A 14,043-nucleotide genomic window follows, 5' to 3' on the forward strand; every position below is an offset into this window, starting at 1 on the left:
ATATTATCTTCCTTGACAAAAGCGCATGGCAAGGCATTGAGGGGTACATACCATAGAGACTGAGAAGAAGAATTTTTGTATTAACTAAAAGAATTTACTAGATTTTCCAGAAAAGGGAGGACTGAATCATTGGGATTAGAAATTAGAGAGTGATCGATTAAGAATGAATAGGTGCTATATTTGCGATGTACTGCGCCTGTGCTGCGCTTAGGCCTCCAGATAACAGGAGCCCTTCGGACCCCAAGAAGCAGATCAAAACAACCTTACGGCCCAGATTGTGACCAAGGCCTCAGAGAGCACACGCAAAGAGATGAGGTGAAAAGTTCAACCCTGATGAAGACATCTTACTTCATCCCCACGACCCTCAACGCCCACCACCACAAGGCACTGAGCAAGCACAGACAAGAGGAATGTATGGAAATGACTTCTTGTAGCTAATTATAATACTAAGTGGGGACAGGTTCTGCATATGTATAGGCGTATTGGGAATCTTCATGCATATGTAACTCTTTACTGCATATAACCACGGCAAATTGCCACATTAGGGGTGCACGACTTTTTTGGGACTACCCCCCGTGCTGCCCAGCACTGAATAAACATACCTACTGTACAATCTTAGTGACTGTGGAGTCAGCTTTCCGTGAGTCAGCTGTGAGGTCTCCCCACAGCCTTCTCCTTTAGCAGCCTCCTCATTCAGTCAGCCGGGTGCAGTGCTGCTGAGGGTGAGGCTGGGTTTGCGTCCTCGTGCAGCCTCACGCATGCTTGTGCACGCAGTGCACAGGCCCTCTCAGGAGGCCACAGGCTCGAGGATTTCCCAAGGCTGCCTCTCCTCTTCCCACTCCTTAGGCTGTGCTGTGCCAGGCTCAGGGCAGATGGGGCAGCAGCCGCTGATTACAGCCGGAGGCACAGCGCAGGGTGCAAAGTCCTGCCCCAAAACCTCCCTATCTGTGTGCCTGAGCCAGCTCTGGCCCTGCTGGGGCCCTGCAGGGCAGGCCGATAGCCTGCGGTGATCCAGCACAGAATCCAGTGGGTGTTTTTTGCTCAGCACGTGACTTCTTGTAAACGGAGTGCTTCAACCTGGCCATTTGAGCACTCTGAGCATTCCTGGGCTGCTGGGGAGCTGTGGCATGCACTTCTACTTTCTTTTTCTGCCTTTGGAAGAGGTCTGGGTGCTGGCCCTCTGAGGCAACCTTCTCCAGACTCCCCTGGGGTCCCTCGTGTTGCTCCTGATGGTCCCTGGGGACCGCTGCTGGGGCCGCTAACCCTAATTCCCGTGTTTTTGCAGTAAAAAGCCTTTCCTTGTCACCCCTGGGAGCATGGCGTGCAGGGGATGTCCCGGCACCACAGGGCTGTGGGGTTCAGACACGTGTCTCTGGTTGTTCCCCCAGGACCCAAGCTGAACGTCCTGCTTGTGGGCAAAACTGGAAGTGGGAAGAGTGCGACAGGGAACACCATCCTTGGGAAGAAAGCATTTGAATCTATGGTGTCAGCAGATTCAGTGACCAAGAACTACAGTTCAGCCACTGCCTCACTCCGTGGAAGAGAAATTGCCGTTATTGACACTCCTGGCCTTTTTGACACCCAGAGAGCCAATAGGGAAACAGCTGAACTGATTGGAAATGCTCTTCGTCACTTCTATGGAGGGGTGCATGCTATCATCCTGGTGATGCAACTGGCCCACATCAGTAAAGAAGAGGTGGAAGTGGCTGAGTGGGTGACAAAGATTTTCCATACTGAAGCACAGAAGTACACAATCCTGTTATTCACCCGAGCAGAAGATCTTGGGAGTCCAGATGATATCCGCAATTTTGTGGAAACAAGCAAATTCATCAGCGGGATGGCAGGAAAATGTGGAAATAGGTACATTGCTTTCAGCAACATAGCAGCAGAGCAGACAAGGAAACAGCAGGTTGCAGACCTCATTAAAATTATTGATGCGATGGTAAAGAAGAACAAAGATGCTCCGTGTTACACGCGAGAAATGCTGGAGAAAGACACACGGAAGGCTTTTGAAAAGTATTGTACTATACTCTAGCCAACAAGGCTTTGGGCAGACAGGCGATGTATCCTCTCTTGTGCCTTTCCTGCTGCGCTCTGAAGATCATTCTCTCCTTCCTCTCTTGATGTTTCCTCCTGTCCTGTCACTGACCTACCTTTTCCCCTGGCCCGTGCCATCGCTCTCCTGACAGGCTGCAAGAGTGAAATGGGTGTCTGGCGACGTGTAATTACAGAATCACAGAATCCCAGAATTTCTAGGTTGGAAGAGACCTCAAGATCATCGAGTCCAACCTCTGACCTAACACGAACAGTCCCCACTAAACCATATCCCTAAGCTCTACATCTAAACGTCTTTTAAAGACCTCCAGGGATGGTGACTCCACCACTTCCCTGGGCAGCCTGTTCCAATGTCTAACAACCCTTTCAGTAAAGAAGTTCTTCCTATGATCCAACCTAAAACTCCCCGGGCACAACTTAAGCCCATTCCCCCTCGTCCTGTCACCAGGTATGTGGGAGAACAGACCAACCCCCACCTCACTACAGCCTCCTTTAAGGTACCTGTAGAGAGCAATAAGGTCTCCCCTGAGCCTCCTTTTCTCCAGACTGGACAAGCCCAGCTCCCTCAGCCGCTCCTCGTAGGACTTGTTCTCCAGGCCCCTCACCAGCTTCGTCGCCCTTCTCTGGACCCACTCCAGCACCTCGATGTCCTTCTTGTAGCGAGGGGCCCAAAACTGAACACAGTACTCGAGGTGTGGCCTCACCAGAGCTGAGTACAGGGGGACAATCACCTCCCTAGCCCTGCTGGTCGCATTGTTTCTCATGCAAGCCAGGATGCTGTTGGCCTTCTTGGCCACCTGAGCACACTGCTGGCTGTCCTGGTTTCAGTTAAAACAGAATTAATTTTCTTCCTAGTAGCTGGTGGAATGCTGTGTTTTGGCTTAGGATGAGAAGAGTGCTGATAACACCCCGATGTTTTAATTGTTGCAGAGCAGTGCTTATACCAAGCCAAGGACACCTCAGACTTTTGCTCTGTCCTGCCAACAGGCAGGCTGGGGGTGCAGTAAGAGCTGGGAGGGGACAGACCCAGGACAGGTGACCCAAACTAGCCAAAGGGGTATTCCATACCATCTGACGTCATGCTAAACAATATATAGGGGTGGCTAGCCGGGGGAAGGGGGCCGGACTGCTCGGGGTTAGGCTGGGCATCGGTCAGCGGGTGGTGAGCAATTGCATTGTGCATCACTTGTTTGTACATATTATTATTATTTTCCTATTATCACCATTGTAACATTATTGTTATTATTGTTATTATTATTTTGTTATTATTATTTTCCTGTCTTATTAAACTGTCTTTATCTCAACTCACGGGCTTCACTTTCCATTTCTCTCCCCCGTCCCAGAGAGGGAGGGGGGAGGGTGAGCGAACGGCTGCGTGGTATTTAGCTGCCAGCCGGGTTAAACCACGACAGTCTTTTTGGCGCCCAACGTGGGGCCCGAAAGGTTGAGATAACGGCAGATCTGACCACAGTGTGTTAAACTAAAATTTGTGTAAGTATTAGACCTGCTTAATAGTCACTTGTCATAATGCTGATTGCTTTAATCTCAACTCTGCTGTGCCTGTTTTCCAAAATTGAGTATTATAGTACATTATTTTCCGTATTTGCTCTCTGTCATGTTGTTTATCCTCTCCGGGCCCTGGTTTCAGATCATTATGGTACTGAGTGTTGTAGCAATGGCTTATGAGACGATGAGATATCTGGTCATGACTCTAACTTGGTATTTATACTCAGTAACATCGTCGACTCTGTATTTTGGAAACTGTATCTTGGAAACTATTAGCAATTACACCTATTGTTTTTTTCCGTTAGGGAGTCAATCTGTGGAGGGGAAAGGGGAAGATATTTTTTCTTACTTGATTACTCTCCCTTTCTCCTTCACCACCCCTGTATCCTCCTGGATCACTATGCCTTCCTCCTTCACCACCCTCTTACCCTCCGAGCTTGCTACAATAGCTCTCCAAGATATTGAATATCCTTGGGATACTCAGACCAGCATAGTCTTGTTGTTCTGCCTCCTGAATGCACTTCAGGTTCTGCTTAAAGTTAAACAACTACTTAGGAAGCTCATCCGGAGATCTGCCCGGAGGCAGTATAGTTGTGGGTGGCAGGGAGTATGGGAGGATATGGGCAGGCATCTAGAGCAGTTGGCACCCCCAGTGTTTTGGAAATTCACCCCTGAACAACTGCAAAATCCTCAAAAACTGGCAGAATGCTTGAGAAAAAGGTGTCATGATTCTGGCAGTTCCAAAGTAACACAAATCATTGTAACATGCTGGGGCCTGGCTCATGCCTATCGAGCTGCCATTGATACTGCTATCAACTTAGTGACAGACCCTGTGGCCACGCCAAGCCCTGTGACAGATCCAACGGCCACTGTGACCCCTACGGTGGACTCTGCAGCCGCTCCAGTCCCAGCTCCTGCAGCCGCTCCAGTCCCAGTTCCTGCAGATGCTCCAGTTCCAGCTCCTGCAGCCGCTCCAGTCCCAGCTCCTGCAGCCACTTCAGTCCCAGCTCCTGCAGCCGCTCCAGTCCCAGTTCCTGCAGATGCTCCAGTCCCAGCTCCTGCAGCCACTCCAGTCCCAGCTCCTGCAGCCGCTCCAGTCCCAGCTCCTGCAGCCGCTCCAGCCTAACCCCGAGCAAAGTCGGCTCATATTCAGCCGACTATCCACCATCACTCCCAGGTCCTTCTCTGCCTGGCAGCTTTCCAACCACTCATCTCCCAGCCTGTAGCTCTGCTTGGGGTTATTGCGCCCCATGTGCAGGACCCGGCACTTGGCCTTGTTGAACTTCATGCAGTTGACCTCAGCCCATCGGTGCAGCCTATCCAGATCCTCCTGCAGAGCTTTCCTACCCTCGAGCAGATCGACACACGCACCTAGCTTGGTGTCATCTGCAAACTTACATAGGGTGCACTCAATGCCCTCATCCAGATCATTGACGAAGATATGAAAGAGGACCGGCCCCAGCACCGAGCCCTGGGGAACGTCACTAGTGACTGGCCTCCAACTGGACTTGACTCCAATTCTCTTCTGCTGCTCTGTCTATACATTGCTCTGTCACCACCCGCTGTGCTGGGAAGCCGGAGACCTTGGCTGAGTGGCACAGAGCTGCACTGCCCTGCTGGCAGCACCACTGCGCTGACTCTCTCCTCCCTGGTCTGAAGACACGGCAAGCTGAAAGCAACGGGAACATCCGGGCTGTGAGATGCTGCCCCCTCAGAGCACAGGTCAGCCTGGAGCGGTGCTTCTGAGATCAAAGCCACTTGTCCTCCCCGTGGCAGCCAGGGCTCTAGGAACTTCTCTGGGCTTCGGGAAGGCTCGTGGTGCCAGCCTTGGTCCCTCTGCAGTGGGATGCTGCTGGTGTCGCTGGCTGTGCTGCCCCTGCCTTCGCTGGGCAATGCGAGTAATTGTATGCGATCGCTGGGTCTACAGAAGCTCATCTAATAAATGCTCACCTAATAAATGCTAATAAATGCCCATAAATGCTGAGCCTTGCTGTCTGGAGAGGCGCCCTTCAGTGCACTGTGACCCGCAGTGCTGAAACAGCCGTTTGGGAGGGTGGAGAATGGTCCAGGTGCATTCAGGATCAGGCCCAAGCTGCAGCTCCCCCCAGGCTGGTGTTTGGTGGTGGCCATGAGCTGTGCAAGGGCACGAGGTCTCACTGCTTGCCAGGCGAGTGCAGCAGGCAGGGGAAGCTCTGTGGCCATACCTGAGCGTGGGGCTGGGGGAGTGCTCGGAGGGGGCTGCCTGACTCACCCCAGGTTCTTCTCCCACCCAGAAAGGCTGCGGAAAGCAGCATAGGAGGGGGGAGGAATCCCAGAACGCCAGGCTGACCTCTTCCTCAAGCGAAGGAGGTAGAAGGAAGTACGGGAAGGGAACCGAGGCAGGCACCCGCACTACAGCAGGCACCACTTGGCCCAGAGATCCACTCAGCTCCTGAAGCTGGAACGACATGGCTTGGCTTGGCACAGCAAGAAGGGTTTTGCCATCCTCCGCTCACACCACACATGTGGATGCACAAGGACCAAGTGCCAGGCATGACTGTAATGTGTCATGATGTAAGTTTGTAGATGGCACCAAGCTAAGTGGTGCAGTCAGCACAAGAGAAGGAAGGGATGCCATCCAAAGAAGGCTCTGTGGAGACCTCATTGTGGCCTTTCAGTGCTCGAAGGATTCTTATAAAAAGGATGGAGAGGGACTCTTTAATTGTGTAGATCATGGTAGGACAAGGGGAAATGTTTTTAAACTGAAAGAGGGGAGATTTAGATTGGATGTTAGGAAGAAATTCTTCACTCAGACGGTGGTGAGGCACATGTTGCCAAGAGAAGCTGTGGATGCCCCATCCCTGGAGGTGATCAAGGCCAGGCTGGATGGGCCTTGGCCAACCTCATCTTGGGGGGAGGCAGCCTTGTCTGTTTCAGGGGGGTTGGAGTTGGATGATCTTTAAGGTCCCTCCCAACCCCAACCATTCTATGACTCTAAGACCCTTCACCCCGTGTGCAATAAGCCAATTCGCACGCACTCAGGAGAGATATTGCTTTTATTCAGGCCTCAGAGCTCGGTGCAGTTTCCACAGATCAAGCACAGCCAATGTCAACTTCCTGGCTCCATGGAGACATTAAATTCATAACTATTCTAGCGATCTAATACAAATTCATTCTAATCTACCTGAGTTTTGTGCTCATGTGGCATCATTCTTAATGGCTCCTTTTCAGGAACTTCTGCACATGCCTTCCTTTCTTTGGGGGTCCTTGGTGGTGTTCCCTGATGAAGCACCCTAACCCATTTTATCTATTGATGGAGTGATAATAATCTCAATAATTTTCTTAGATGGGACCTTCCATGAAGCTATTTTAATCGCGATTGCAATGGTAGGCATCCTTGTGAGAAAAATCTCAAATAATTTTCTTCAGACAGGATGTTCTGTGAAGCTATTTTATTCATGATTGCAGTGGCAGGCGTCCTGCCAGTTAGGAGCGCATTATAGTAAACACATCATAACCTTTTATTCCCTATTACCCAACACCTCATTGCCTCCCCTGTTTCCTCATTCTCTGAGTACTACAGGTTCACAAGCTACTCAACACTCCTTTATACCATACGCGTACAATTTTTCTTTCTTTGAACCCTTTAATTTCTCCCTTTTCCTTTTTTTTTTTTTTTCTTATGTTTTAAGAACCTGTGATCTTTGTTTTACTATTCCCACACTGCTCATCGTGTTTTTCTCAAGCTTCCACCTCATTTTGGAACAGTGCAGCCTTCTACTGTCCACTTACCTACTGTGCATTTCTCCTTATTATGACCACACAACTACCTTGGAATACAGAAAAGCAATTCTCTACTGCAAAAGCACAACTTAGTTTCTCACATCCTGCAAGCAGCAGCGCACAGCACAAGTTTTCAATAACCCTGAATCCCCTATTACCCAACACCTGATTTCTCCCTGTTTCCTCACTGGTTGAGTACTACAGGTTCACAACTTACTTGACGCACTTCTATACCATATAGGTACAATTTTATTTGACCAGCCATTAATTTCTCCTTTTCCTTTTTTCCTTTTTTTTTTTTTTTTTTTTTCCTTCTTCTCTGTGATTAGAGGGCCTGTGATTCTTGTTTTTACTTATTTTGCACTACTCCTCCCATTTCCCTTAGCTATGCTTCTTATGTTGGGACAGTGGGACCTTCCCCTTTATCTGCTTAACTAGTGCTATGCTACTGTCATGGCTGCACAATCATATTTCAATATGCAATGTTAGTGGATATTCCACTGCAAAAGCAACTTCTATTGCAAAAATACAACCTCGTTTCTCAGAATCGTCACGTCACCTAAGCACAACCTCAGGCTACTTGCTATCGGCAACTTTCCTTTGTTTCTCCCAGAAGGAGCATTCTGTCCCTGATGAAAGGGAGCCTAAGTTAAAAGGTAAACATATTTTTTGTCCTGTACTGCATATATGATAACTGATTAAAGGGAAGCTCAATAAAAATAGACAATTCCTCTTCTTTTCCAAGGGATAGTTGGTTCCATTGCACCAGGATAAGGAGTCATCTGCAAGATGGGCAGAGGCTGGGAGCTGGGGCTGCTCAGCCTGGGGAAGGGGGTTCGGGGTTCTGTCTGTGTGTGTGAACGCCTGGTGGGGTGCCCAGAGCCTGGGCACAAGGGCATTGGCACTGCTGGAGGCACAAGGACGCCCGCTGAGACATCAGGAAAGTCTTTTTTTGCTGTGCGGGTGTCTGAGCACTGGCACAGGCTGCCCAGAGCGGTGCTGGGGTCTCCATCCCTGGAGATGTCCAACACCCAGTGGACACGGTCCTGGGCAGCTGGAGCGGTGTCCAGAGGTGCCTCCAGCCCCAGGCGTTCAGTGGCTTTGTGGTGCTGGGATTCATCACTTCCACCAAATAAGAAAAATAATGACAACCACTGCAATGGCAAGGAGAATCATCCCACAAATCACAATAGGTCTCCTGTAAGACAGATTGAAAAACCCAATACTTTTCCTGCCTGCTCTGTACATCACCATGTGATACTCCACCTTCTCTTCTGTTAAAATGGGATCCAGGTACATCTCATTGCTGTAGTACCTGTCCCCATTCACCCGCACCATGCAGCGGACCAACCCCATCAGCTCCGCAACCTGTCTGTCCCTTTCGGCTCCAACTGCCCGGTTGTTAAAGCCACAGTACCTGTTCCCGCACCTCTCGATCAGCTCGCGGAGAGCCCTGTTTTTGGAATACTTCACATAATCTTGCAGTGACCCACGCACAAGCTCTTCCGCACGGGTAAATATGACAATCGTGTGCCCCAGAACATCAGCTCCAAAGATGTCCTGCAGTCTCTCTGCAGCCTCCTCGTCCTCCTGGGTGAATCGGCCCAGCTGGGTCACCAGCAGCAGCGCGTGGGGGCCCGGGGAGGACAGCCTGATGCAGCGGATAATTTCTTGGCGCACCTCACTGCTGTCACCTCCAGGGTTGAAAATGTCGGCCGTGTCAACCACCATGAAGTCCTCGCCATCCCAGTGACCCTGTGCACTCGCACAGCTCACGGTCACTGGCTGGGTGGACAGCTTGGACTCAAAGACACGCTTCCCGAGGAGGGTGTTCCCCGTGGCGCTTTTCCCCCCACCAGCCTTCCCGGCCAGGATCAGCCTCATCTCCAAGCCCCCGCCGACCCCGGGCTGCATGTAGACGCGACGGACGGCCACGGTCACACTGCGGAGACAAAAGCAGACACCCAGGGCTCCGTCAGCAGGCACCCAGATGCTGGGAGCATCACTGACAGCAGAAGGGATTTTCACTAAAAGCGAGGATGGTTCTGAAGCCTCGTTGCTGGCAACTGGAGGCTACGGGGCTCTGTGTGCCCCCGCTGTGGGAAGGGCTTGGGGGCACCGCAGCTGGGTCAGGCTGTGGTGGCACCGGGACAGACAGGGTCCCCTGGATCGCGCTGCCACGTGTGCAGCCACAGCAGTGCACGGACAGCAGCAAGGAACTGAAATTCAAAATAAAAGCTGTAGCCGTGAGGTGCTGCGGCTCTGTTTCCTCAGTCTCAGTCTCAGGAATTGCAGGCACAGGATTACAGGCACAGGGGAAGGCAGCAAGGCAGCAGGGACCCTCGGGTGGTGGCAGGAACCCTCAGGGCAGTGACACCCGTGCAGCCGCGGCCCCGCGTGGGGCTGAGCACGGTGCCCAGGGACTCCAACGGGCTGGGGCTGTGCCCATGCCGAGCACGGGGAGTGAGGAGTGGGGAGAAGGGAAAGAGAGAGGAGGGGACAAGGGGAAGAGCCACTTCCCTGCCCCGCTGCCCTGTGCCAGGTCCCCAGGCACCCTCGGAGCCCTCCCCGCCGGCACGGAGCCTCGCTGCCCCTGGCCTCCCGCCCGTACCTTCCTGCACGTCCTGCGCTGGCGTTCGCCTTATCCCCGCGGGACGCTCACAGCCACCAGGAAGTGACAGCGGTGACGGCCGGTGTCAGCCTGGAGACTGTGTTCATGCCACAAGGGCAGCACCGGCTCCTCCCGCACCAGCCCCCAGCTTGGTTTCGATTCTGTGCAGCCCTGGAGGTTCAGACAGCTCTAACGCTACCTCCTGTACTTCCTCCAGAAACAGTCCGGCCTCAGAGTTATTTAACTCCCGCTATGATCTGTGCTTAGTTTTCAAGCAGTTTCTCCTGCTGCTGGTGGGACTGGAGGCAGAGCCCTGACAGAAGAAGGGGCAGGAGACGAGGCAGCTGCAGCCTGCACCGTGGTCAGGGACTAGGATTTCCCGAGGCTGCCTCTCCTCTTCCCACTCCTTAGGCTGTGCTGTGCCAGGCTCAGGGCAGATGGGGCAGCAGCCGTTGGTTACAGCTGGAGGCACAGCGCAGGGTGCAAAGTCCTGCCCCAAAACCTCCCTATCTGTGTGCCTGAGCCAGCTCTGGCCCTGCTGGGGCCCTGCAGGGCAGGCCGATAGCCTGCGGTGATCCAGCACAGAATCCAGTGGGTGTTTTTTGCTCAACACGTGACTTCTTGTAAAGGGAGTGCTTCAGCCCGGCCGTTTGAGCACTCTGTGCATTCCTGGGCTGCTGGAGAGCTGCAGAATGCACTTCTACTTTCTTTTTCTGCCTTCATGCTGCTCCTGATGGTCCCAGGAGACCGCTGCTGGGGCCTTGGGGCCGTGGGCTGCCCACACCGTGGTGTCGAGGCCTGGCGGGGAAGCCGGAGCTAGTCTTGGGGCTAGGGGGGCACACCGACAGCTGTCTGACACCGAGCCCAGACGAGCTGCTCCCGGCTCTGCGCAGGCTGCATTAGAGTTGAAGCTGCCCAGCAGCATGGGGGACAATAAAAAAGGCTTTTTGAAGTAGATTAATGGGAAAAGGAGGAGCAGAGCAAACGTTGGTGTGATAGATGATGAGCACGGTCGCCTCACAATGAGGGACATATTCAAAGCAGAGACATTGAACGCATTTTTCACCTCTGCCTCTGTCTTGAACACCAATGATGGGCTCTGAGGCCCCAGCTACCCACAGCTGGGGGATGGTGAGAGCCAGCATGACAAACTCCCAGTTAACCCTCAACCTGTGCAGACTGGCTGCTCCACCTGGATGCATACAAGCCAATGGGGCCTGATGGGATTCGTCCCAAAGTCCTCTGAGAACTAGCTGGTGTCAGCTAGATCATTGTCATTGCCATTCAACAATATGAAGTTTAACAAGAGTTTGACATTTTTGGTCTGTTCTCCCACGTGCCTGGTGACAGGACGAGGGGGAAAGGGCTTAAGTTGTGCCAGGGGAGTTTTAGGTTGGATCTTAGGAAGAACTTCTTTACCGAGAGGGTTGTTAGACATTGGAACAGGCTGCCCAGGGAAGTGGTGGAGTCACCATCCCTCGAAGTCTTTAAACGACGTTTAGATGTAGAGCTTAGGGATATGGGTTAGTGGGGACTGTTCGTGTTAGGTCAGAGGTTGGACTCGATGATCTTGAGGTCTCTTCCAACCTAGAAATTCTGTGTGTGTGTGAAGAGCAAGTGTCGGATTCTGCACCTGGGAAAGGGCAACAGAGCAACCCTGGTTATACAGACTGGGGGACGAGACGCTGGAGAGCAGCCAGAAGAAAGGATTCTGGGGGTTTGGATCGACAGAAAACTGAGCACAAGCCAGCATCGTGCCTTGGTGGCCAAGAGGGCCAACCATATTTTGGGCTGCATCAAGGACAGCACTGTAGGTCAAAGGAAGTGATCGTCCTGCTCTGCTGTGCACTGGTGCGGCCTCACCTCGAGTACTGAGTGCAGCTCTGAGCACCACAGTACAAGAAAGATAAAAAAATGTTATAGAGCGTCCAAAGAAGGGCAACAAAGGTGGTGAAGGGTCTAGAGGGGAAGACATATGAGGAGCGGCTGAAGTTGGTTGGATTGTTCAGCATGGAGAAGAGACGAGGGGAGGCCTCATGGCGGCCTGCAGCTCCCTCACGAGGGGAGCGGAGGGGCAGGCGCTGAGCTCTGCTCTCTGGGGACAGCAACAGGACCCGAGGGAACGGCATGGAGCTGGGACAGGGAGGGTCAGGCTGGGGGTTAGGGAAAGGGTCTGCACCCAGAGGTGGTCGGGCACTGGGACAGGCTGCCCAGGGACGTGGGCACGGCCCCGAGATTGATGGAGCTCAAGGAGCGTTTGGACACCGCTGTCACACACAGGGGCTGGTCCTTTGGGGACCCAGGAGTTGGACTTGATGATCCTTATGGGTCCCTTCTAGCTCAGATATTCGATCATTCAGTGATATTAAGTAATCAGCATGTTTTTCATGTCTGAGAGTCAAAAATTAACACAGCAGTTTGGTTTAAAGTTCAGTAGGTAATCAGAATGTGCATCACATCTAGGAGTCCTAAAAAGACTTTGTCAATTGTCCTTAAGGACCAACTGGAATTAAAATATTGACATATACGTATACATTCACACATACATGCATATCTATACGTTTATAGACCATTTCTGGGATGGTAAATAACAAGGTCTGCCAGGTGCAGATAGGAAAGCAACCCCTTCCTCCCCCTCAGGGAGGAACTGCAAGTCCTGAAGTCAGAACAAGGGATGTCCTGGAGGCGTTGGACCTGGCTGAGCAAAAGCTTATCAGTAAACAAGGCGCACATACTGGTTATGTACTGAGCGTGAAACCAAACTGCCAAGTTAATGTACAACTCACGGATGTGAAGCACTTACCAGTTACTCGCTTTGCAAATCACCATGAAAAAGGTTTCGGGTTTTGATCTTTTAAAGGGAAGGCCTCTACATAAGGTCCCTGGGTGGCTGCAGGAGAAAGCAGCACCCTCCCCGTGAGGCTCAAGCGGCACCCAGGCACACGCATGCCCTGGGCCACCTCGAAACCTTTGGGGTTAGTTGTCCACTTCGCTGTCTGCATGTCAGCATTAGCCTCGCAGTGCTGCTCTGCTTCTAACCCAGCGTGCTTCCCCGGGCCCCCTTGCCTGTGCTCCAGTGTTTGAATGCAAAAATTGGCTGGAAATGAGAAGTGTGGCAGAGGAGGGGAGCAGGCGCAGCCTTGGCTTGTTCTTGTGGCGACCCCCCCCTACCCACAGCACTGCTGCTGCTCTTAACACAGCAACAGACACGCCCCGGGTGGAGGTGCACACAGGGCCTGCATTTTGCCTTAATCCTAAGGTTAAATGCTCATTTTCTTGCCATTCTAAGCAAGCGGTGCAGAATTATTACAGGGCTGCTTGCATTTCAAGCCTTCTTCCAGGTCAGCAGAAGTATTCTGTACCCCCAGGAAATGTGTTGGGGCCCTCAGAGTCTCCAGCAGTTTGTGGCACACAGCCCCCAACCCCTCCAACACACTTCTTCTGCCCCTTCCCTTTGAGGAGCGGCTGAGGGAGCTGGAGTTGCTCAGCCTGGAGATGAGGAGGCTCAGGGGCAACCTTATCGCTCTCTACAGGTTCCTTAAAGGAGGCTGTAGCGAGATGGGGTTGGTCTGTTCTCCCACATACCTGGTGACAGGATGAGGGGGAAGGGGCTAAAGTTGTACCAGGGGTGCTTTAGGTTGGCTATTAGGAAGAACTTCTTTACCGAGAGGGTTGTGAGGCATTGGGATGGGCTGCCCAGGGAAGTGGTGGAGTCACCATCCTGGAGGTGTTTAAAAGACGTTTGGATGTAGAGCTCAGTGATATGGTTTAGTGGAGGACTGGTTAGTGGTAGATCAGAGGATGGACTGGGTGATCCTGGAGGGCTCTTCCAGTCTAGATGGTTCTGGGATTCTGTGATTCCTCTCATCATGCAGAGGGATGGGGGCAGCCAGGAGTCAGCACTGGATGCCTTCAGGACACGCTGGGATGGTTTTAGGATAGCAATGATACTGCTTATGCCACTGGAGGTCACTGGTACATTTACACACACGGATACCCATACAGCACTACCTACAACGCAGCTATTACACTCACTCTGGTATTTCCTCCAGTAACAATTCAACCTCAGAGTTATTTAATTGCAGAGATGCACGGTCTGTGTTTAGCTC

The 14,043-nt window shown here is 52.2% G+C and overlaps 2 protein-coding genes across 3 annotated transcripts in view; one reads left to right on the forward strand and one right to left on the reverse strand.

Annotated features, from left to right (window-relative positions):
* The window catches only part of LOC309874343 (GTPase IMAP family member 7-like), a 115,205-nt gene extending 112,984 nt beyond the window's left edge, over positions 1 to 2,221 (forward strand). For both annotated transcript variants that reach the window (XM_082752413.1, XM_082752414.1), the window contains exon 3: positions 1,389 to 2,221. In XM_082752413.1, coding sequence (XP_082608539.1) covers positions 1,389 to 2,035 — 647 coding nt within the window. In that variant the 3' untranslated portion in view covers positions 2,036 to 2,221. The remainder of the gene's footprint in view (positions 1 to 1,388) is intronic.
* Positions 2,222 to 6,977: 4,756 nt separating this feature from the next.
* On the reverse strand, positions 6,978 to 10,482 carry LOC309874350 (GTPase IMAP family member 1-like). Its single transcript, XM_082752424.1, has 2 exons — positions 9,935 to 10,482; positions 6,978 to 9,265 (listed from the first exon to the last, which is right to left on the reverse strand). Exon 2 carries the CDS (start codon positions 9,235 to 9,237, stop codon positions 8,443 to 8,445), a length of 795 nt encoding a protein of 264 aa, XP_082608550.1. The 5' UTR covers positions 9,238 to 9,265; positions 9,935 to 10,482; the 3' UTR covers positions 6,978 to 8,442.
* Between the last annotated feature and the right edge of the window lie 3,561 nt (positions 10,483 to 14,043).

This window comes from Aythya marila, assembly GCF_965140915.1.
Source record: "Aythya marila genome assembly, chromosome: 2".
In the NCBI taxonomy this organism is placed as follows: domain Eukaryota; kingdom Metazoa; phylum Chordata; class Aves; order Anseriformes; family Anatidae; genus Aythya; species Aythya marila.